General features: G+C 38.9%; 2 protein-coding genes across 2 annotated transcripts; both read left to right on the top strand.

The window, feature by feature from the left end:
* Window positions 1-966: 966 nt before the first annotated feature.
* Window positions 967-11,764, top strand: LOC137789996 (synaptic vesicle membrane protein VAT-1 homolog). The gene is made up of 6 exons (XM_068583911.1): window positions 967-1,565; window positions 6,488-6,695; window positions 8,618-8,788; window positions 9,021-9,110; window positions 9,461-9,699; window positions 10,819-11,764. The coding sequence occupies exons 1-6, from the start codon at window positions 1,179-1,181 to the stop codon at window positions 10,945-10,947; spliced, it is 1,224 nt and encodes a 407-aa protein (XP_068440012.1). The 5' UTR covers window positions 967-1,178; the 3' UTR covers window positions 10,948-11,764.
* A 4,008-nt stretch (window positions 11,765-15,772) lies between these two features.
* Window positions 15,773-20,151, top strand: LOC137789608 (probable phosphatase phospho1). The gene is made up of 2 exons (XM_068583329.1): window positions 15,773-15,857; window positions 18,236-20,151. The coding sequence occupies exon 2, from the start codon at window positions 18,272-18,274 to the stop codon at window positions 19,043-19,045; it is 774 nt and encodes a 257-aa protein (XP_068439430.1). The 5' UTR covers window positions 15,773-15,857; window positions 18,236-18,271; the 3' UTR covers window positions 19,046-20,151.
* The last annotated feature ends 4,893 nt before the right edge of the window (window positions 20,152-25,044 follow it).

Below are 25,044 nucleotides of genomic sequence, written 5' to 3'. Positions count from 1 at the left end.
AAACGGATCGGTCACTTTTTAAACTGCGTCAAGCTAACCAAAACTAGGAAGGAAAACACCGGATAGTACAAGATTTGGTGTAGAAATAAAAGCTTTTTCAAGTCAGTTTTAAAAATGAAATCCTTTCCGCAACAAATATGAGAAACAACCAGATATAAACATGTTCATAATGTATCATGGTTATCACTAAAGGAATTCATTCAGTTACATTTACAGAAATGTGGTTTACTATTTGTTATAACTTTGTGTGGAAACATTGTCTTTTATTTTAATAAATGATTCTATTTTAATTTTCTTCTCGTCGTCAGAAGGACAATCCTTTGAATAAACCATTCTGTTTGTATAATATTTCATTTAAATTATTTTAACAGTTTTAAGTTATTCTATTTTTATTATTCTGGATTATGTACAGTTTTTTTATTACTGTTTTTGTATTGCTTATTTATAATACTTTTTTTTGGTCTCTTGTGTGCACTATACACTCTGCTGCTGTAATCCTGTACATGTCCCCAATAAAGAATAATTTTATCTTATCTTATTAATATTATGGTGTAAATAAACTATGAAAATAAACACAACAGCGTCTCTAATGTTTCAAAGCCTCAATCTTGTTTTTCAATCCATTAAATGTAGCCTATATATTATTTAAACCAGTGGTTCTCAAAAGGGGGTATGTGTACCCAGAGGTTTATGTGAAGGCACTCCACAGGGTATGTGAGATTTGTAAAAAATAAATATTTAAAATAAGCATCCATTCAAAAATCCTTAAAACATGTTACTTAATAAATATTCAATTAAATATAAGTGTAAGTTCATAAACATCATTTTAAAGGTTAAGAACAACTGGATTAAACTATATCCTACTATATAGTGTTTTGGGTCATCTTAATTGCTTGAGTGAAAGGAAGCTTCTTATTGTGAAAATCAAAACCGGAATTCATGATTTTCATTGACGTGGATCACTTGTTGAGCGGAGCGCACGCACAGGAAACCCCGCAGTAACAATCTAATTTCACAAAGGATACGACTGTCCTCACTGCGGGACCTATTTTATGTCTACGCACCACCAATTATTGCTACTAGCAAGACTCTTTCCTTTCTCTCCCTAACTATTTGTTTGTCGGCTTGTCAACGCCCAAACAGGCTGAACTATTACTCTCTCATCACAAGTGGTCATCATGTCTGACGAAGAGGCTCCAACTCAGCAGCCGCCACCTGAACAGGAGGAGAAGAAGCCCGACGAGCCTCCGCCGTCTCCTTCTGCGGCTCCTCCGCAGCAGTCGGTGAGCAGCCCCGCAGCCGAGGAGCAGCCTCTCCCCTGCCGGGCTCTGGTCCTGACGGGTCACGGGGGCTACGACAAAGTCAAGCTGCAGGTGAAGAAGCAAAAGCGGCCACAGCTGCGCGCGGGAGAGGTCCTGGTGCGCGTCAAGGCGTGCGGGCTGAACTTCGCCGAGCTCATGGGCAAGCAGGGGCTGTACGACCCGCTGCCCGCCCCGCCTGTCATCATGGGCATGGAGGGCTCCGGGGTCGTCGAAGCCGTCGGGGAGGGTGTGACCGACAAGAAGGTGAGTAAAGCTCCCCCCCCCACCCACCTCAATACCACTAAGACCATGAACATGGTCAGTCATGTGGTGTTGGAGTTGCTGAGGATGTAGTTGTGGTTACTGGCGTGTTTCTGCAGAAAGTGTTTCTGGACTGTGGAAATGTGCTTCTTATTGGCTCTCAGTGACACATGGGTTGTCACTCCTGGCCAAAACATGCTAGTAATCTTTTCCACTAAACATTAAACCATTTTTATTTTTCCATTAACCCTCTATGGCATGACTTTTTGTGTGCGTGTGTGTGTGTGTGTGTGTGTGTGTGTGTGTGTTTGTGAGAGAGTGAGGATTTGATTGTCATTTATCCTTCTCCAGCCATTGACGGGCATGCAAATACACACGTTTTCTCAATGAATTGTCTGAGAATAGTGAAAAAACGCCATTCACCATTTGCTAAAACCCAAGATGATGAAATTGTTCCATGTGTTAGTCCAACAGTCAAAAAAAAAAAAATCCAAGATTTCAATGATTTAAAACACAAAAGCAGAAAATCCTCGCAAATGAGAGGCTGGAACCAATACATGTAGTACATTTTTGTTAATTTGCCAATTAATTAATTATCAAAATAAATAACTATTTGTAGAAACAGCCTGTTTTTGTATGTTTTAAAACATCTCAGCACAATATGGTGTGTAAGCACAGTGAAAAAAGGAGAACCCCTATATAAATAACTTCTTCCACTATGTAACATGTTTTCTTCATATGTGAAAATGGGTTTTCTTCTGGCATTATGAATAGTTACTGTGTTTGATTTACAATGTGTCCTTGAAATGTGTTTACATTCTCCCCCGCCACAAGAGCGCATTTACCTTCTTGATAAAGAGCTTTCCAGAAGTCGAGTTTTATGGAGTTGTATTTCGGATTATTTATATTTATATGTGCCTGTGCCTCCTTTAAATCCAGTCAGCTGCAGACGGGTCTATTTGAAGCATACAGGCACCTTATTCCCTGCAGTTAAAGCACATTTTCCTACGATACTTCAGAACTGATCCCAGATCATCCATGGGCCACATGTTATGTGGACTCTATTTATTTTTACTACAACATGTGGAGGATAAAATAAAACCCCAAAGTGACTCATTGCAAGCAACCTCGATTACTTTATGCCATAGGCTTTTGCAAAAACTCTTCAGTTTTCATTGGAGTTTCAAATTTGTTTACTTAGTACAAATAATGAAAGCAGCAGAATTTGAAGGTGCTTTTGTTCTACGCCCATGCATGCATGCATGCATGGATGCATGCATGCATGCATGGAAGAAGCAAAACACTCAATAACGGTATTTCTCTGCTGTCTCATTGGGTTCATAAGGGTTGTGTTATTTGTTTTGGATGGAAAGCTCAGCAACAGATGCATGCAGATTTCTCTTTATTTACTCTCATAATAATAATTTCAGCCTTCCATAAACCGAATAAGCTTTTGCTTTAGGATCTGAATAAGTTGAACTATGATCTGCATTTCTTGGCACTGATATAAGAGAAGTGAAACATTCAGGAAGAGTTGCACAGTTAATCATTGTGCATCCGAGCCACCATTTGTGCCCCTTGTGTTTTACAATTAGATTACAGTTACCTTAAAAAAAACATCTCTATTGCGCGATACAAACATTCTAAACCTGTTTCCCAAGTTGTGTGTATTTTTCCTAAACCAAACAAAGATGGCAGCTAGAAATGACACATGTCCTCGCTCAATTTACACAGAATAATTTCATTTCGTCCAGAATGTTGCAAGTGTCTGTTTTGGATCTACCGCCAGAGCCGCTTCAAGTCCTGTTTTTTACAACCTCGATGTTTCATTCATACATGCACCACCAGCCTTATCTGCATAGGACTTCAGTCAGTCTTCCAAACAAGATATTTATCTGCTAGTTATTACTTCCATTTGTAACCAATGAGATTGTGGACACAAGACCATATTATAGGACTCAGTAACCATATAACAAGGCCATAACTTCAGTTAGTCAGTCGGAATTGTCAAATGAGGTACTTTGAGGTCAGACGTCGGTCCTGTATCAACCACACACATCTTATCTTGGCTAATATAAGAGTTTACAGGCCATTATTTAGTTTAACATATGTGTTTTGTCATACCTAAGCCCCTCCGTGTCCCTCTGTGTCAGTATGGAATTTCCCTCTCCCTCCTCCAGCTTATCCAGCCTTCTTCCCTCCACTAGTATCTCCATTTTCAAGAGCAAGAATCCTATAGGAGTGGTTCGCTCCCAAAACCAACTTTTTATTTGGAGGGGGGGAAGCAGCAAAACACAACATGAAAGGGTGCAAGTTGAAGAATCTCAATAAGGTTAAAAATGCACGAGTGAAATCTGACGGACTGCAGTAGGATCCATGGACACGGAGCAGCACACAATCACATGTTTACAAAGAGAGGCTGATCCTGTTGTAATCAGGCCAGATCGAGCCGGGCTCCAGCAGCAAGTCTTCTCCAGACAAGAGGAGGGTGTGGCTGGTTGGAAAGCAGATGCAGCGTGTGTGATGTAGGGTCTCATTACAGCCTGTCTTTCCAGTTAAAAAGCATCTACAGTTATGCCTCATAGCTTGATTGATATTTTTGAAAGACTGAGCAATTATTGCTGTATTAAACGGTTCAAACTGGCCGCGTGCAACGAAATACACCAGCTGTTCTGCAAATAAACTCTTTCCTCCACTTAGTGTTGTGTGACGAGAGGATGTATCGCAGTGTGTTCTGTATTCAGCCCAGTGTATTGACAATTATCTGGTCAATTGAAAGCAGATGCCTTGTGTTTATATGATCATGCATTGATATAAACAGCAGTAAAAACTCTATTGCCTGACTTAGTTTGCTGGTGCAAGTTTTGTCGCAGCTAATTCAAATAAACAGCGGGATTCCACACAAACTGCAGTGTTCTACTTCAAACACCACTTCTGTTACCTCAGTTCAGATCAGTTGATTTCAGCATTCCAGGATATGAGCTCAGCCTTTTGTATAATTAACCATCATGTGTTTTTTGAGGTCACCCAGTGGGTGTCTCAAAGTGTTTCATAAGACCAGAGGTTAAGAAACTGTATCCATCCCAAAAAGGAGCATTTGAGTCATCTGAGGCAGAAGTTAAAGCTGAAAATTGGCATTATTGAAGTTATCTCACATAAACAGACAACAGCAGCATGTGTTTGAGTGTGACTATTTTTAGTGTGTGTGTGCGTGCGTGCGTGCGTGCGTGCGTGGCATCTGTCTATTGTGATAGGTTTGTGCGCAGCAGGAAGTGGGTGTGGCTCAGAGGTCTTGAAGCTGCTTTAACAGGAAGCGGTGCAGCGTTCACAATCGGACTTCTTTCCTGAATCCTTCACTCTTTTGGCATGTTTCACAACACCAGTGATACTTTTTATAATAGCATGTCCCTCTGGAAGAAGCCAGTGCACAATGCAGAAACAACATTTCTCATAAGCCCTCTGGACAGTCTGAACAGAAACGATTAAGGTAGAGGCAACAGGTTTGATGTGATCTTGTTTAATATACATACACACATACATGTTTTCAGTTGGTAGTGAGGTCTAAAAACAACATTTCTGGACTCCTGTTTGAAAATTATATAAAATAGAGACTGAAAATGTCAATGGCCGAAAAGCAAAAAACGCCTATCTGAAAAATTCACTTTTTGGAGGATACTAGAAACACTTGTTTGCAAAACATTTTCTGGTTACAGCTTCTGTCATATGTCAGTTGGGTTCTAAAATGTTACACATGGAAACTGTGATGGGCATTTTTCACTACTTTACAGGCCAAACATTGGTCCAGTAAATATTAGGCAGAATAATCAATAATGGAAATAATAATTTGTTGCAGCCATAATTTTACTAATAAAAACGTCGTCATAATGAATCCATTACAGATTATAAGGAGTTTGAGTGTCGTTGCTTGCAGAGTATCACAAGATGACTCTGAGGATCATTCGTTTTATAAGGATGGATGGATGTTGACAGAGCACAGCAGCAGTGTAATAACTTGCCCTTATGTCATTTAACAACACAAATGCATCAGAAGATTTCCTGCCTGTGTGACCTCAATTTTCCATTTGACGACAAAGTGGACAAGAGCAAAGTGGTGGTGACACAAGAAATTGAGCTTCTGAAATCGGCAGCTTCTTCATGCTCTCATCCTTCCTGGGCTGCGTGATTATACACAAATATAGAATTAATATTTGTAGTTTTCATTTTAGTGGCTATAATCTTTTATTGCACTTTCACGTTGAAGTGAACCGTGCTTATTTATCCTCCATGGTGTGCTACATTTCTGCTAATGTACAAATCTTTATCAAAATTTTAAAAAAATTCTGCTAATGTACAAATCCTAATGAAAATAAGATGAATTCACTTATTCATCTCCGAGAGGCAAAATAGAATTGCACCAAAACCTTTTACCCCAAATGAAATCCAGAGAGCGCTGCTTGTGCTAGTTAACACAACTTTGAATGAAAATAAGACATTTTCATTTTGAGAGTTCTGCTCTCTTTAGTAGAACAATAGAAAACAGACATTAAAATGAATAAGAAACAGCGTATTGCTCTTCTGCTCCTTACAGCCTTAACCTTGTGCAGTTTTTCACAGGCTGCACGCTACGTCATGACAGCTCCCGAAAGTAAAGCCAAAACATCTCAATCCTCTGGCTGTTAGTTTATGAGACACTTGGTTTGATTTGCAGTCACGAAGTTTGTATTTTCAATGTCAATATTGGAGTCAATAATGTCAATTTAATTTTTGAAAGTCAAAATTGTGATTGCAATTAATGTTAGATTCATTATGCCGCCTGTCCTATTCGTAGCCTTAAAGGGACAGGACCAGGTTTCTTTTTTATGTGGCGTTACGCCATTAAAAGGTCGTAAGTTGCATGTATTTATTTACTGCGCTTCCTTCCTCAGGTGGGGGATCGAGTCATCGTGATGAGCCGCAGTGGCATGTGGCAGGAAATTGTCGTTGTGGCCGCCAACCTCACTTTCCCCATGCCCGAGCAGATGAGCTTTGAGGAAGGTGCCGCTCTCCCCGTAAACTACGTGACCGCCTACATGATGCTGTTTGAGATGGCCAACGTGAGACCAGGCAACAGTGTTCTCATCCATATGGCAGCAGGTGAGGCGCACGCAGTGAATACACACATTCACACCTAATGCAGCGAGTGTATTCTGAACACTGCATCCTTTACCTCGTTTAGTACAAATACAATCAGTGGTGTCTGAATACTGTTCAGCAACAAATAATGAAGTACGCTTTTATTCTTCACTTGATTAATGTCAGTTTTTTGTTGCCGTCAGCTATTTTTCAGTATTCCTAACATTTGATGGAAGATTCACTGTATTGAATTGAAAAGGAATATTAACAGTATAAACATTATACATTAAAAAAATCAACCACATTTTACATTTTTGGACACAATTGATCTACTTAAACCAAAATCAGTCGGACAGACAGACTCCCCCATGATTTGTTGTGACGTTTAACAAGCATCTCCCCGAGTCTCCCAGGTAACCTGTAAACAGTCGCGCGGCTCGTTCACGCCGGGTCACTAATCACTTCTTTGAATGCAGCCGCATTTCTGTGCTGAAAAATTATTATTCGAGAGTCCATCGGTCAAAGGTGAAGATTGTGTGTGTCTGTGTCTATCTCTTTCTGTGTGTGTCTGTGCATTTGTGGGGTCTCATAAAAGCTTATTCATAAAATGGAAAACGGGATCATTATCAGGCATGGTTGCTTTAGCAACACCTGACATTTAAAAACGGTGCCTCAACACTGTAACAAGCAAATATGTCTCATTTGCTGTTGAGATCGTTGTGTTTAAATAACCAAGCTGGAAATAATTATATGCATTTTCTAAAAGTACTAAACCCAAAATTGAGAGCTTATTCATTGCCTCTCAATGGCTCTCAACATGGCGACAGCTGAGCTGGCGGCTTGCAGCCAACAACGCTAAAGCTACAAAAGATCAGAGGCGCTCGAGTACTTTTGAAACCTTCACACTCGATGCAAAAATTGGGATGGTGTCATTTTTTGGAAAAGATCACAGTGTGTTATAATTTCCATAGTTTGAATACATTATAATATTTGTATAACGCATTATTATCATTGTCGTAATGATTTCAATGGATTATAGATTGCTTGAAGTGATCTTTGTTTGCTCCAAGAACACAACATGTTGTACAAATATCTTTGAGCCAACAAGAAACACTTAGAATAACTCATCAAAACTATATTGCATTGTAAAAATATGTTAATGTATTACAACAATATAAATGATTACACTATGTTGCTGACATAAATGTCAGTAAGTGACCAGCCATTATGAAGTATTGTGATACTTTACCATATATGTCATTATGAAGTGCTCTATAAAGTGCTATGGTTATTGTTATACAGGATTATTGATATGTTTGAGTGTTTTTAACTAGATTAGACAGCTGTAAGAAGATTATAACATATTTTGACTGTTTACAATGCATTATAGACATGTGCGTAATAAATAGTGTTACCAAAATTCCTCGTGCCATTTAAACAAAAATCATCCTGAGCTTTTGTTTATTTGAAGTTATTCATGATGTTTAAAAGATGTTTATTCTGCGTTCCCTCAGATAGCTCAGTGTTTAACAACCACACCTAAATCCAAGTACACACTTCAGTTAATATCAGCACCACTGTCGCGGTCCAGAGCTCTTCTGCACCCCCCCCCCTCTCTCCTCTCAAAGGCCACGTTTCAGTGTTGAGTGTGTGGGTGGCTGTCAGCTGACATGTATGAATCAGCCACACAAGGCCATGATGGAGAGGGCAGGAAGGATTACTGGTGAGCTTGCACACGCAGGCAGCCAGAATTGTGTGTGCGTTGAATGACTGATCCATTATGTAGTATTATGTGTGAAAAAGCCAATGTCGTTGTATTGTTTGATTAAATCCCAGAGTGTTTCAGAGAGAGATCACACAGAAGTTGAATAGCTTTCTACTTTGTAAATTAAAATGCCTGCGGTTACTTGTCTCACTTCAGTTTGATTCTGCCCGTATAATAGGTGGTGTTGGTTTTGCTGTCACCCAGCTGTGTCAGACTGTGCCAGATGTGACTGTTTTTGGCACTGCATCAGCCGCCAAACACGAAACTATTGCCCAAGGCGGCGTAACTCACCCCATCGACTACCGCACCAAAGACTACGTGGCAGAAATTCGCAAAATCAGCCCGAAAGGTGAGAAAACACACAACTGCTTGTACTGCCAGTTGTAGTGTTTAAGCCCAAAGAACACAGACATCCATACCTTTCTTGTTTGGCCCGGAAATGTTTGGATTTTATTCAATTCAATGGTATGGATCTAATGTTAACAATGTGTCGGTGGCTTTTGTTTCTTGAATAACAAGTTGAAAAAGGGACAAAACTCTCATCTTTATTTTTCCTCCCCATCTTTCTATTCTCTCTGCAGGAGTGGACGTCGTCCTCGACCCACTCGGTGGTTCAGATACCCAGAAAGGCTTTAGCTTGTTGAAACCTTTGGGCACACTTGTAGTCTTTGGTAAGTCACCTGGATTAATTACTTTCTTTAGTCTGCCTCAATGTAAGTGCCTATTTTAATGAGGCCGTTTTTGCATAATTTGCATAACAGTGAATAAACTTAAACAAAAGCTAACCAAGGTGGAAAGTAAGAACACTTAAGTACTGTACCTCAGTAAATATTAAACATAATTTAAAGTAACATTTCTTTTTAACGAAATATGTTTTAATATTATTATTTTCATTTTGCAGTGTTGCGACTTTTATGTTATTTATCATTTCTAACTTTCCAGTAGACAACTATGAATAAAAATGAATTAATCTCCGCGGTTGTTCTTTTAAAGTACCTTGTTCTATCGTTCCTCATTCAAGGTGCCGCCAACTGTGTGACGGGCCAGAAGAAGAACCTGTTGGCCATGGCTAAGACCTGGTACAACCAGCTCTCGCTCACTGCGCTCAAACTGATGCAGTCCAACAAGTGCATCGGCGGCTTCCACCTGGGCTACCTCACCGATGAGGAGCTCATCAGCAGAGCGATGGTCAAGCTGCTGGAGCTCTACGAGCAGGGAAAGATCAAGCCCCGCATTGACTCATGCCATCACTTCGAGGAGGTTGGTTTGATACTGTTTTTAAATCTAAGATATAAAAGAGGCACTGCTACTTAATCCTGCATGATAGCACTTTCTGGGCTAGGGGGAAACAGAATCGAACTCCACAACAATAGAAAAACAATGTGCAAACATACAGATGAGTTAAAAAAAAAATGTTTCTCTCCTGTCCAACATATAAAGTGAAATAAATAAAGTGCAAATAGATTTTTTTTAAACATTGAAACAACGTATATATTAAGAAAACAGCTGGCCTGGCTCTGGCCGAAAGAAAAAATACAAATCTACAAACAAGACTTAACGCGTTAATTAGTGAACTACTGACCTTCTACCTTCTAACAGTCAGCCGAGCTTCCTGTTTCCAGTCCTACTGCTAAGCTACACTAACCAGCTGCTGGCATTAGCTTCATATTTTTAGAGTGGCATCATCTTTTTATCGAAGTCTCTGCAAGAAAGTGAACAAGCTTGTTTCCGGATATGTTGAACTTCTTTTCTTTTAAAAGCTTTCAGAAATTGTTTAAGTTTTCCCAGCTGCATAAGCTCAGCTGCTCAAAGTATTCACAGACTTTAGATGGCTGTGCATCACTCAGGAGGAGCTCCAGTGAAGCTCCGTCTGCGTCACAGCCTGCTGGTGATTTCCTCTTTTCCATTTCTCATGTGGCAGACGAGCAAATCTCAATCCCCTCCATCAGATGAGTCGGTACTTAAGGGGCGTTGCTAGGTGACTGCCTAAATTGTTGCCGTGGCATCCACTACTTACGGGGATGTCTCTGTGTTTCTAGTGTCTCTGGCTCGCTTCAAGGATAGACAGGAGTGTGATGCGAAATGATCCTGAATTTGCATCTGCGCACAGGAAACGGACAAAAGCCAAGGCAGGAAATAATAGAGAGTGCAGATGACTTACTGCAGAGATGCACTGCATAGATAGCCATTGTGCTCATTAAACTTCCTCCTCATTTTGACTGCTCGACCATTAGCGTGTGTATCATGTCGTCACTACAAATCTGGTGCAATGAATCTTGTCTTTAGGAGACGGGAAAAGCAACAGGATAAAACATGCATAACCTAAAATTAGACAATAGCAGTTTTGCACATTTGTTTTACTCCTGTGTCTTCTGTCAGGTGACTGATGCCATGAGGCGCATGCACGAACGCCAAAACATTGGGAAAGTCATCCTTCTTCCTGAAGCGAAGAAGGAGGAAGTGAAATCAAAGTCCGAGGCCACAGAGGAAGTTAAAGCAGAGGATTGAGTAAAAGTGTTTATTTGAATGATGTTTTCAAGCACTTCCTGAATGAGTTCTCTGTTGTTCACTTGCCACAGAGAGAAGAGAAGCAAGATGTATTCTTTGACTTCGTCAGTATTTTCAAATGTTTATGAAGATTCTGTTGTGTAATATATCTGCAGTGTCGTGTCTATGTTGGGAATACTTGTGTTTTAATTGAAAAAGAACTGTACTCTATTACATCACTTGAGGAACAATGTATTCTGATAAGAGATGGTTAAAAAAAATGAAGGTGTTTTTTTCTGTTTGTTCTATAATCAGCATCATTAAATCTTGCAAAGTAATTTGAATGTTCTCAAGATATAATGCTTCTAACTTCTTAATTGTGTTACAGATTGTTAATTTGGTGAAGTAATGACTGAGTAACTGTAATCCAATTGACCAACCTCAGCCTGTCTTATCAGTAACATAGTGCAAGGCTTGTTGGGAATAGTAGTTCTGGTTTCATGGGTTGTGATGCAAAACTTTAATTCCTCTTTGTTGAATGTTGTTGGACAAAAGTTTCTCTTTGTATTCTAGTTCAAATTGTTATATTTTTCTCTTGTATTTGTGCCAAATTCAAAGTCTGCTTTCACCACTGCCACCAAGTCAATTGTGAATGACAATTAGCGGGATGTTCCTGTCTTGGCACTCGTGTTGGTTTTCTTCCAAACAAGGATGTGCTGAACTTGAGCTAAAAGACACACAAAAAGCCATGTTGAGGCAGGTTGTCTCTTCTTGATTTAGCTGCTTTCTTAGATCCTATTTTGCATATTCAAATAAAAAAATCTAAGTATTTACAGAAGTACAGTATGTGATACTTAGTCATTCCCATAGGGAGTAGGTTATAGAAGTTATGAAAACGAAAAGGGATAGTGCTTTGCTTTATGCACTTTGTATTTCTGTGCTTAATATTTATTCATCTTGTAGCTCTTGAAGTGATGGAGTATTAAGCTTTCATTTTCTGAACAGAAAGAGTTTGTAAGTTTTTGTTATGCTTGCATGTCTGTATCTTTGAATTGGATGATGATCTTAAATAGTGTGCTCAGTATATTTTGCCCAGCTGTGTAATTCAGTGCAGTGATGCAGAAAGATGCTCCAGAAGCTCCAGAGAAAAGAGGTTTCCCTCCATCTGCACCAGAGCGGCTCCTCACATTCCTCTCCTCTTCCTGCAGTCCTGCTTTCTGTCACGACTCTCTCTCCCTCTCCAGCTTATCTTGTTTTGAAAGAACGTTTCACAGAATATGCTTCATATCATTTACATTTGTGACTTTGTTAAGCTTGCATAGGTTCCCTTCTCCTGGTATGAAGTAAGATCTGATGTGGATTTTTTAGAGAGAACTGAAGTCATTTTGAGCCGATTGTTCTCCAGATGTTAGAAGGCAATTGGTGAAGATAAAAAATAAAAACTGTTTGATCATCTTTGAATATATTTCTGTAATGCTAAAGTATTTGACACATTTAATATTAAAGCAAAGAAATATAACTTCAAAACTACTTTGTTCTTTTGTGTTAAATGTGATACTCAAAAGTGGTTTCTAAAATATGAAAGTCAATATACATAAATGGATACAGTATTCATCCATGCGGAGAGGGACATCTGGTGGTGAAATTGTGCCTTCTAAATAAAATACTCTACAGTGTTTCCTTGTTAAATGTAAAACATTACAATTGAGCCTTCTCACTTTCTAAGAAGACATTACATTTGTTTTGTAATACAATTCTAAAACATTATAGCTGTTAAATATATAATAACTCATTCAAAGATTGTCTTGCTTTATTACTCAAACATGCAATGTGTTTTGTATTGATAATAGATATGACTATGATCACTCTGTGCTGCGTTTATTAACCTGTTTGTCTCAATGAGTGAAAGGTTTGAGGTGTTACTGTGTTCACGATGGTGATCAAACAATCTTGCTTTTTCCATTTTTTTACACACTTTATGCACACATTCTTTCTCTGTTAAAGGGCACTAATCTGTCTGTATTATTAAGGCGTTACCACATTATGTTCCTCTGAGCTTGTAAGTTACTCAATTGATTGATTAAGGGGGCATTAAGTTGACCTTCATGATTCTGTATAATCAACTTATATAAAGCTAAAAAATAAAACTACAGTGTGCACAGTGTAGTTACATGCCATTTACATTCAACATTTGTTGCATTGACCATTTGCCCAAACCTGGAACCAATGTTCTTGGTTGACTATTACTGACATACAAGTTGACCAGCAGAGGTCCTAATCTGGTCAACTTTTGTTCAGCAGCTTTTCTTTAGTTCACATGTCTCTGATTCCACTTCCTGTTCTGTCCAGGAAACCAAAACTTGTGAGGAAGTTCCTTTGACCGTCCCATGATCATGGATGACTGATATGGGGTTCTTAGTCTTTTGTCTCTTCTGATTTTAAATAAATTTTAAATGGCCACCTTTCAAAATAAATGAGGGAAAAACACAACGTGACAAATACTTGGAGAAAAATTAACTGGGCTGGACTGTAAAGTGTAAAAATGTGAATGTTTTGCTTATGGTATCTCAATGTGTGTGGGCTTAATGACTTGTTTCTTTGTCACCAGTTACAGTGAAATTTTGAAGAACCTATATTGAATCACACTGACATAGGAAAGAATTTCATACATTCAAGTCTGTTTTATTTGGAAATCTTCAAAGCAAGTGTGCTTATTGGATGTCTGCACTATAACAGACTAAGATAGAATAGCTAATGTCAAATACAGGGAGCTTTAGGTACTGCTTTTAATTGTTTTTCAAAAAACTAATTCCCTGTCAAACTAAATTTTGTATGAAACGTGCAAATGTCAAAAGTACACGTGCCATGTTAAACTATTAAAAGTAGAAGTCAATAGGCGGTGCAAGGGTCAGCAGAGATCATATAATGAGTCACATTAATAAATATTGCAATGTAAGTAGGTGCTGTATGAATAAATCATTAATATAACTTCAAACACACTGTTAACCGCCAGTGAACAGTGCTCGTCTCATAAATATCCACCGCAAATGATGACACAGTTTTATTCATACGTCCTGTAGGATAAGTACTGAGCGCATGAACTATACAGTATGTTCCTCAAGGGAACAAAGGCTGAGATAAAGTGATAACATGATGCTTATAATTCCCTTTTCTATCAGCATAGAATGTAACTGGGCGACTATCTTGTTCTTACCTGACTAAGAGTTTGTCCAGCCCTTTGTACAGCAGATACGTTACACAGTTAAGGAGATGTCCTTCATTTAACCCTCAGCTATTTGCAGTGAATATTAGTATTATATACATACTGTAGCTGCTGCTGACTGCAGCAGAAAAGCCTCCATTTATTTTTAGATGGACATTTCCAGCAAAGGGTAAAGTGATAACTTGTGTTTCTCAGAAATACAACACGTGGTTCAGTGTAACAGTAGTTGTTTGATTGGCAATAAAGTCAGTTAGTAGGCTTTTATTATTGTAGCTACTGTATCAGCTTGAGTTGCTCTTTGGATACAAATGACATCACTGTGCATTATAGCATAATTACATCATAGGTACTGCTGTGTAATTACAGGGCCAAGTGAAAAACCACATAAAGACATTGCTGACTCCTGATTAAATCTATGTACCTCCAAAATGGCAGCATTTTATCCAAATAAATAGTGTGAAATTGACATAATTAGCATAGTCATGCTGATTATAGCCCAAAATGGGGTTTGTTAGGATACAGTGAACTTTTGACCACCATAATCAAATTAGTTGTTCCTTGAGTCCAACTGAATATGTGTGCCAAATTCTAAACAAAACTCTAAGGGCATTGCTGAGATATCACTTTTACAAGAATGGGATGGACATGAGGTCAAAATGACATTGACCTTTAAACTTAAAAACTAAATCAGTTCATCGACGTGAGCTTGATCGTTTTTGCCAAATATGAAGAGATTCCCTCAATGGATTCTTAACATAACTAAGACATCACATTCACCAAAATGACTCTTATAGATAGACGGAAGGCAAAGGCATAAGAAATGCACGTACAATATAGAGCAGAATATACATTTAACTGCAAAACAGAAGTCTCAAAAGATATGTCATTTAGTCAGTGTTTCCAAATGTGTGTTGTGATGACTCTTCAACAACAAAAACTGGTCATTATACACTTTGTAAAGTGTATAGTGGATGAGCTGTTGAATTGGATTACATCAGCTTTTATAGAAAGGTGTCCGTCTACAAAGGTGAAAGAGGTTCTCAAACCTCTTACATTAGTGAAAACAGCAGTACCCCATAGTGTGAAGTAGGGGCTTCAGTTGTACAGTATAAAATAATGCCCCTTTTCCTAGTAATGTATAGTGTATCATTGGATAATAAATGCTGATGTGTTGCTGATGTTTCAGCTGGTAATAATGGATCTGATTTTAACTACTTTACGCATTAGGGCTTAATCAAAACTTGTACATCATAATGCAGCAGTTTTATTTATAATTGTATTCATATGATGTTGTAAAATAAATTTAGTGGAGTAAAAAGTTAAATATTTGCTCGACAAATTTCGAAAAATGCAGTAGAAGTAGCCTGTAAAGTAGCAGTTCAAGTACAATATAGTACTTTAGTCTCCATAATACTCCATACTACTGTATATTTTCGGCAGCAGTGACCATTACTGCTACAAATTAAAGTATGGCTATGGATAGGCCATGAGTTGTGTTGTTTCTGTTTAACTCCAAAACGTCAACTGACAGAGGGTTACTCTCTTGGTCTTTTAATTTGAAAGGCTACGCCGGATGTACCGTGCTTACGCTTGCTCCTATGACATTGGCTTTAAATGGGAATACCCTCTGCACTGCTGTGGCAGACTGGGATGCGGTCGCCGGAGCCGGGCGTCTAGCCTTCCACATTCACTCCTATGCCCACCGCCGGTAGGCCTGATTTTATTCCCTCATCAGCATAATTCTTCTTCTGTCCTTTTTTTTTCTTCTTCTTCTTCTTCTTCTTCATCTCTGTGTGATTTCAGTTCAAAATGTGCCTTGTTAATCTCTGCCGCTCGGACATACACCCGGTCAGCCTAACGACTCCTGACAGAGCTCGCTCATGACTTTGTGTGGTAACCTCTTGCACAGGAATAGCTTCTCCGGGGTTAAAATTAGATAGCTTAGCGTGTAGATATGCTCTATAAATAATGCAGCTGCTGTGCGCCCACTTGGCACATGCGTTGTTGCAGCCGAGCTGCAGGTTACAGGACATTTACATCAGATAGCGTCACACCAGCTGGTCTGTTATTAGAACATTGTCAATGAGCTGACATTGTCAGAGGAACAGTATGCATGCACTTCATCAAATCCCGTCAGGCAAAGCTTCCCTGCACCCCACAGCCTCAGATTAAATAGGTATAACTTGGAGTAATTTCTATATGTTTTTAATATAGTATAAACGCTAACCCAAGGGGTAACCACTGCTGTTTGCATGATGCTATTCTGAGGGCAAGATTGTGCAATAATGTTGTGTGTGGATTTAGATAACTGGCATATACAGGTTGTGCAAGATCATGCATGTGAAAACTATACACACAGCTATTCTGCTACATGGCCCTATATCATAATCCTAAATTTGTCGGTGGCATGTTCTTTGTCAATTATTATTTCATTGAATTGTATTACTAATTTTGCAACAAACAAAAGGTTTATCTATGGGTTTGAGTCCTGCACTACTTGTTTCCCATTGTGGAAGAAGTACTCAGACCCTTTTGCTTATCTTATGTAATATACTTAAGCGTCTTTGAGCAGAATACTCACTATATGCAGAATATTCTAATTCCATTAGGCAAATGCTAGGGCTAATTACTGATTTGTCAAGACTGATGATTACTGTGTAAATATCATATACATGTTGTTGCTGGTTGAATAGTTCATTTCAACCAGGCTACTTCATATACAGTTAGGTAGTATAATTTATAACAATACATCCTATTTCAACATATGATCATGCATTTTGTATGTAAATTCAAAATGTAAAAACTGTCTTAAATTGACAAAAAGGGCTTTGAATTTATTTCGAAGGCTCTGAGCCAGATTGACCTATAACATTAAAACAAAATGGTCATAGACTTATTATAAAATCTTCTCAGCTTTATTGTCCACTTGACTAAATGAGATGGTTTCATAAAAACATGTTGAATACATTTGACCATGTGATTTATAGATTGCTTAACCATGTCAAATGATGTGAGTTCCTTCAGTCAGAGGCTAAAGTCACTCTTCTCATTTTAGATTAAGCAAGAGTAGCTTATCTAGTGTTTGTTCATTTTTAGATTTAGCGACTATCAAGCCGGCATAAAGAACTCAATGTTAGACCAACAAAATTGATTTTCCAATCACAGGACACAGTGAAAATGACTAGATTACTTTAGCTAAGCCTATCTTACCAGCTATCTTGGTTAGCCAGCATGCAGTCACTGCATTCAGTTTTTTACCTCTTTTTTTATAATGTTTATATGTTAAAACAGATGTCAAAGATTTGGACTCAGGATATGACCAAATATATAGTTACTGTGTTTTGACTGTATAGTCCTATAGCCTTTAAAGCGGAAAGGTGATCCATATACTCTTAAATGTTCTGTATTAGAAGTATAAAATAACATGTAAATACATCAAAAGTAGTAATTCTACATTACTCAAGTAGCTTTACTATATCACGCCTCACAAGGATGGTTTGGCATCACAACTTGCATTTGTTCCATTTATGGCGATGGTATGCTGTGATGTTACAGCTCTCGCTCCCCACTCAAGTTACAACATGCCTGCAACAGGGAAAGCTTTGTGCTGCAAACGCATCGGCCATGCCTCTGTAAATATGGAAGTGGCTCATCCAAGATCTGGAATGTGTAAATCAAGTTGTCCAGAAGGCATGAGGGAACGTCTGAGTGGAAGACTATGATGAGTATAAGAAGTGTATGACTATGTGTTGCATTCCAGATGCTGCAGCATTCTTAACAAAGTCTGATTATTCCAGAAAATTAACATGGGTTACTTAAAGATTGTTTCTTTTGCTAAGTGTACTGTGTCCAGGTTCAATTTAACTACATTGCTGAACTACAGTCGGCTGAGATAACATCAAAATATATAAATTATCTTAATTAGGCTTTAGGCTGTAGGGGAAATGTATGTTTACAAGTGGAGAGGAATGGAGCAGAGTAAACAGGATGTTCATGATGTCATACTAAATGGCATCCTGCTAGTAACATTTTATTTTTAGAGAAGGGTGCAATAAATCTGTTGTCTTTGGCTTCTCCTTTTCTTAGACAGGGACCACTCACCATTCCCTTCACAAACTAAAGATGACAGCTCCACCCAACCAAACCCATGCAGCGCCACAGCAGCAGAAACGCTTTCTAGTGTTGTTCGACTTTGACGAGACCATCATCAATGAGAGCAGTGATGATGCTGTGGTGCGCGCTCTGCCAGGCCAGCAGCTCCCGGACTGGCTGAGAAACAGCTACAGGGAGGGGCACTACAACGAGCACATGCAGAAGGTCTTGGTTTATATGGCAGAGCAGGGCGTGTCTGAGGACTCCATCCATTCAGCCCTGGAGAAGATCCCAGCTACACCTGGACTCCCAAACCTCTTCCAGTATCTGCAGGGCTATCAGCAGGACTTTGAGCTGGCGGTGGTGTCCGACGCCAACATGTACTTCATCGAGACCTGGCTCAAGCGCGCTGGAGTGCGCCACCTTTTCACCAAGATTTTCACAAACCCGGCCAGTTTTGACGCAACTGGCCGCCTTGTTCTGCTCCCATTTCACTCCCACTCCTGCTCCTGTTGTCCGGAAAACATGTGCAAGCAGGTGATCGTTCGGGAGTATCTGGCGGTCCGACAAAAGGAGCGTGGTGCTCCCTTTCAGAGGGTGTTCTATATCGGAGATGGGGCCAATGATATATGTCCCTCTCTGGCTCTGGGGCCCCGAGATGCAGCCTTCCCCAGGAGGGACTTCCCCATGCACAGGCTGCTGATGGAGATGTCCCAGTCAGCCAAGTGCAAGGCCAACATAGTCCCTTGGGTCAGCGGCGAGGACATAGTGGACAGCCTGAAGAAAATAATAGAGGAGAGATGAGGTGTGTGTGTGTGTGTGTGTGTGTGTGTGTGTGTGTGTGTGTGTGCGTGTGTGTGTGTGTCTATGTCCCTACCGTAGGCTACTTTTGGGGACATATTTCTATGACAGTTAACAGTTGACGGTTTGCCTGATTGGGAACAGAAGCCATATTCCCATTTGGGAAAAAGCTGAGTTTTAAGTCGTTGTTTAAGGAGGTTGGGGTTAGGTGTGAGGTTTGGGCAAGTCGTGGTTAGTATTAGGATATGATTCCAAGGCAAAAATGTAAGTCAATGTAATGTCCCCAAAAGTGATCTAAGTACATGTGTGTGTGTTCGTGTGAGAGAGAGAGGAAATGAAGGGGGCAAATATAGCATGATTTTACCCTAGCAACACTTGACGCAAAATAGTGTGCATTTATTCAAATCACCTGATTTTAAATGAATAGTTTTTGGAGAAATGTGTTTTGGAATTTGCTTTCTTGTGAAGTTAGATATTGTGATATGTGGCTGATGTCAGCAGCTGGTTAGTTTAGCTGAGCATAAAGATTTAAAATAGGAGGAAACAGCTAGCCGTTTCTCCATGTTTCCAGTCTTAATGCAAAGCTAAGATACCCAGCAGCACGAGAGAGTGTTATAGGTCTTCTCATCGAACTCGCTGCAAGATGTGAATATGTGGAATTTCCAAAATATAAAAACTATACCTTTAATGCTCGCCTAAACACCTATTCTAATGCTAAGTAATAGGTTTTAGTATGCAGTAGAACTTGATTTCTATTTGAATGCAAATACATTAGATTATCAAGATAATCATGATAAATAATGGAGAGAAGCAAAATATGGTCTAAATTATATTTTTTTAATCTGATCAAAGATCAGAGTAGATCTTAACCAAAGTTGTGTCTAGTGTGCTTTAGAATGAGCTAATGCAATCAGCTCATTTAACACCCCATCTTATTCAATATGAATGTAATTTAATTTAAATTTGACTATCTCACTGGATCTGACATTTCTGGGCAATCCAAGCTATGAAAGTTTGTGTCACATGTACTGTGTGGAGATTTTGGTGAGCGAGAGCAACAGCTTGAATCTGCTCTACTCTTAGGGATCTCTTGTGTTGACCGGCTTTTTTTTTTTTTTAAAAACACTTAACACTGCATTCAAGGACCTCGACTACTGACACATAAAGGAGGTTCAGATGTCGTAGCACCGCATGGGACAAAAGATTGCACGTGTCAGACAGGGACAAGTACGGCATGGAGCAGGGATAAGGTGTCAGAAACTCGTGCACTCTACCTGGGCTTTCCACCACTCATTACTGATACCTAATCTAGGGCTTGATTATACAACAGTAATCCACACCAGCATGAGATCCAAAGGGAATGCTGTAGCCATACGCTTGCACCATGGTACAACATTATACCCTGTGACTCTGAAATAATGAAAACAAGTCTAATGCAAATTACCAATTGAAGATTTTTAATTGTATTTGTGTCGATATTATTAGCTAGCACTAACTGTACTTTTGCCCTTTTAAGACTCACAGTGACCATCAGTATTGATAAAAGGTCTGTTTGGATTGAGCCTCTGAAAAGCTCTCTTTATGGTTGAATGTATTTCCAGTAAACCAGTTTGTTGTAAGTGAGTGACAATTATCCTCTAGTATTCTTGCCTACTAAACTCAACACGTAACCTCATTCTGCCTCACTAAATCTATGACATGGACTTGAAAATATATTTAAAAAATAAGGAGAACTTGTAGACATTGAAATGGTTTACAGGGACATTCATATTTTATTTAATTCAGGAAATTGTTGTTTTTTTATTTTGTTTGTTTGTTTTCCCATCCTGTTTACAAACAGCTGTTTCAATTATGATTCATATTGGGCATGTATACTGTACATTAGCTGATTGTTCCAGCCTGTTTAAGGTTAGCATACAGACAAGTTAACGCTCATGTTGGTCCTGACTAGTGACTTTAGGCCAGAGGTATTATGAATAATTGAGTATATATTTGCATTCATTTTGTATCCATATCCATATACTGAACAGCTTTTCAAGCCATTGCAGAAAACAATAAGAAAGTTTTGTGTGCTGATGAAAAACTGTCAAAAAGACAAGTAAAAAACTTGTGAATTGATAAAAAAAAAACTTCTAGCCTTAAAAAACAACATTATGCTGTATGAGTGCTGGAAATTTCCTTTTCAGTGTTTTAGTTTCTCAGGGAGTAGAAACAAAAGTATTAACAAGCAAACACAATGATGTATGTTCATGAAATCTGTTTATTTGCTGCTCAAAGAGCAATATGTTAATTTATGATTTAATTTTTTTTATGTTTATGAGAAGTAATCAATGCAGCTGGAGCGTGATCCTGAAACTCTTTGAGATCAAAAGTTAATCTATTAATTGTGATTAGGAGACTAAAGTTACGTGAGTTGTACTCCTTTTAATGCTATGATGATTTAAAAAATGTAACAGGGGGTAATCTAATTTACTGTCTATGACCTGTAAAACTTCCATGGAGTTTTGTGCAATAATTAAATGCTGTATTCTTGATATGATGTAAAACAGGAAGGAAAAACGTTTGACGTTTTCAGGGATGTGAATCAACACCAGATCACCAAACTAGTTGTGAAACTTTAAAAATGGTATTATCTCTTCACAACAACCAAATAAAATGATGCGTTGTTGGGACTGACTATATGCTCCTTTTCTTCGTTTGTTTTGCTGTATCCTGGGTGTGAGTGTTTGTAATCAAAAATCCAGTTATGTGTGTAAAACATCATTGTAACAGGAATATAAAGCCATTATCTGATTCATTTGTTTCTGTCGTGTCGCTATTTACTATAAACCTTTTACCAACGATTTTCATAGCTGCGACTATAAACCAGTTTCCTCTTGACGGAGAATGAGGCTCATTAAATAATTACATGGACAACAACAATCTCACCTCAAGGTCTCTTCAGTGTCTATTCTGGGGCTTTCCATCACACAAGTTCTATCACACAAGTTTCTATCATACATAATTTCAAAAAGAATATATATATATATATATATATATATATATATATATATATATATATATATATATATAGTATAAAATGTATTTTTATATACATTTATTGAAAAAAGTATTATTATTAAACATAGAGAACTTTAAATATGAGTAGTTGATTGACAGGAAAATACAAATCTGCAACTGAATTAAGTCATTTTTTAAAGCAGATATGCCCCCAAAAAAATCCTTTGTACTTATAAATTGTTATTTTTTCTGCTTTTTTCTTTTTAATGTAATTATAAGCTATATTTATCGGGGTTTTGGACTGTTTGTCTCAACAAATAAGACATTTGATGACATATTTTTAATAGCCTAAATATAATTTATTGATTACTAGATTTAAAACAAGCAAATTATGTGATATCATCAAAAGAGTCAATTCAACTTTTAGACCATAACTTATTTTTCTTTTGTCAGCAGCTGTTTCAAAGGCAAATAATTAACTTCAAAACTCAATTTTGAAAATATATTGTGGGAAAGCCCAATAGAGTCCCAGTAGAACATGTTGGGCTGTGAATTTTTAAAAATATTCAGTGTTTTAAATTAATGTTATGGAGGGACAATGTCAAGCCGGTTGAAGACATTAGAAGTGCATTGGGGAGGAATTTAGGGAGAAGGGACAAGGTCAAGAAGCCCCACATGAGACATGACGTAACCCATCCTCTCAAAGTATAGGCAACATGTTGGTTTAGCAGCAGAGACATTAGTAGAGAAATGGAGGACAGAAGAGCCTCGGAGTAAGAGGAGTCATCCAAACCACTTTCTCAACTTGCAGGACTTCAGACAGCCAAAGGACAAAGAGAAGACGGAAAGGAAGGATTAGAGGAAAGATGATGACAGTGCAGACACAGTCAGTGGAAAGAGTCAGCATTGTGGAACGAGGAGAGGAGAGATGGACAGAAACACTGAGCTCTGCTGATACCAGAAGACGTTAGAGATGAGAGGAATAACCTTGTGCCACCAGCACGCCCGGGGTGGTGACCTGCAGTGGATGAGGCATTGAGTCAGCGTTGGTTGTGGTTGAATCTCACACATGAATCTCCAACAGAACTGCTGGCTATTGTGTTGCATTGTCGGTAATGTAGACACCATGTTCAACCAGGAAGAAGAATGCATGATTGCATTGATTTTACTTTATGTCTTCTAAACTGACCATCGTACATTTGACAGTGGTATAGGAGGGCAATGCCATATCAGTGGGGTACACTTTGAACCGAAATGACACACAAATACAGTATGAGTGTGAAAAGTTGCTATTTACTAGCCTTTTACCTTTTTTTTAATAAAAATAAAAGAAAGTTTAGAGACATACAGACAAGTGGTTGCAGGCCCAAAAGGTTAAGAACATAACTTCTGTATATTCACGTCTTGACCAGAAGATGGCGCCAAGTCAACATGTTCCTATCAAAACTGCTGATGTCCTGTGCAGTAACAGACTTTCATACAATACACCAAAGACGCTCAGGCTGACATAGAGTTGTCTTGCACTGGATTAATGAGAAGGCCATTTGACAACAACCGGCAGCGCTGATGTGAATTCATGAAACTCTCAGAGAGAGTATGACAGCAGAGGTTGGAGGCTGTGGGGTTGGACATGACAGGAGGCGTTTGTGCGCTCCCCATGTCACCATGTGAATTTGACGAGCTGCTGAAGTCAGCCCAGTAATTTGTTGATTCTGCTTTCTTACTTGTATGGAATTCTGTCTATTCTGGGTCAATTTTGGCCGCCGTAACCTTGTCTCTGCGTTTAACCACTATTTTTTTTATCTCTTCTCCGATACACCCATCTTCCTTTCTGGTTTGACTTGTGTCAGATAAGATGAAGACATTCCCGGAGTCATCTTTGCATCCAATCTCACATTGTTCTCTCCCTACATCTGATTCCTCCTCTCTGATCTATTCTGTCACGTTGTCCCTCGGGCGATTCCATGTCATTGTTGTTGTCGACCAACATATTTGCTGTTGTCAGTCCAAAGCTTCTAATGATAACGTCCCCAGCAGAAAGCTGACTGTACAAAACACTTGTAGCCCACACTTTCTTTCTTAAGTATTAGTTATTTCTCCCCCTTCCTCCTACTTTGGGAAGCCTCTCAATTAAGTTTAGACTTTTGCAACTCCCAGTTCAATTGATTCTAACAGGATTGATCCTTCAATTTAGGTCATACGGAGCTGACGGGAAAGAGTACATGCTGTATCTATTATGGTTTAATAGGCAAAATATAACTTGCTGTCCAACCCAATTTCCAATGACCTCCAGCAGTAAGTGACTGGATGGAAAAGCCAATTAACATCTGTAGAGAATGATGACAAATCGTATTTGAGGATCTTGAACTCGCCAATGACCTCTTGTTGTACCCCCCTGTCGATATCAACGTACCAGCTGATACAGCCCTTCCCCTCAGCAACAACTGAAGACACTCAACTGTTAAAATGCTTTAAATTGCAGAGCTATCCGATGATTGCTTTTATTGATACCCTCATTGATTTTTCTCCATTCAATTATGCTTTCAGAGGTGAAAGATAACTTCGTTAAAGGACTTGAGCCTTGTAAGAGGACAGTCTGAATTAGGATGTGGACTTACATGCCAAAACGCTATCAGGCTGATTAGGGCTGTTCCTCTCCACTGTGTTTGATTCCTCTGCTGATAGTTTAAGAACACAATCCCAGCCAAAAGTCAAACTAATAGATCTAAGCGTGGGCCTCACTGACAGAAGCAGTCAGTTAGCAATAAATGAAGATGGAAAGGAGAGGGGAGTGTTGGCTGCTTGAGCTGACGTTTGTCCGTGTCCTTGAGATGGAGCGGGGGAGATAAAATCAAGATTCCTTTGCTTGTAGGTCATCAGCCACAGAATGAACAGTGTTTGAAGTGTATGGGCATATCCTTAAGGAGTTTAAATATCACAAGACAACCCTCCCTCTATAGGAGCTTTTGTGTTTCCACGAGTTTTCTGCTGAAGCTGTAGCA

This window comes from Clinocottus analis, unplaced genomic scaffold (assembly GCF_023055335.1).
Source record: "Clinocottus analis isolate CAN_PGR_092001 unplaced genomic scaffold, fCliAna1.0.p SCAF_19, whole genome shotgun sequence".
Taxonomy (NCBI): Eukaryota; Metazoa; Chordata; class Actinopteri; order Perciformes; family Cottidae; genus Clinocottus; species Clinocottus analis.
The sequence above is the reverse complement of the archived record's forward strand: the minus strand, read 5'-3'. Positions and strand labels throughout refer to the sequence as shown.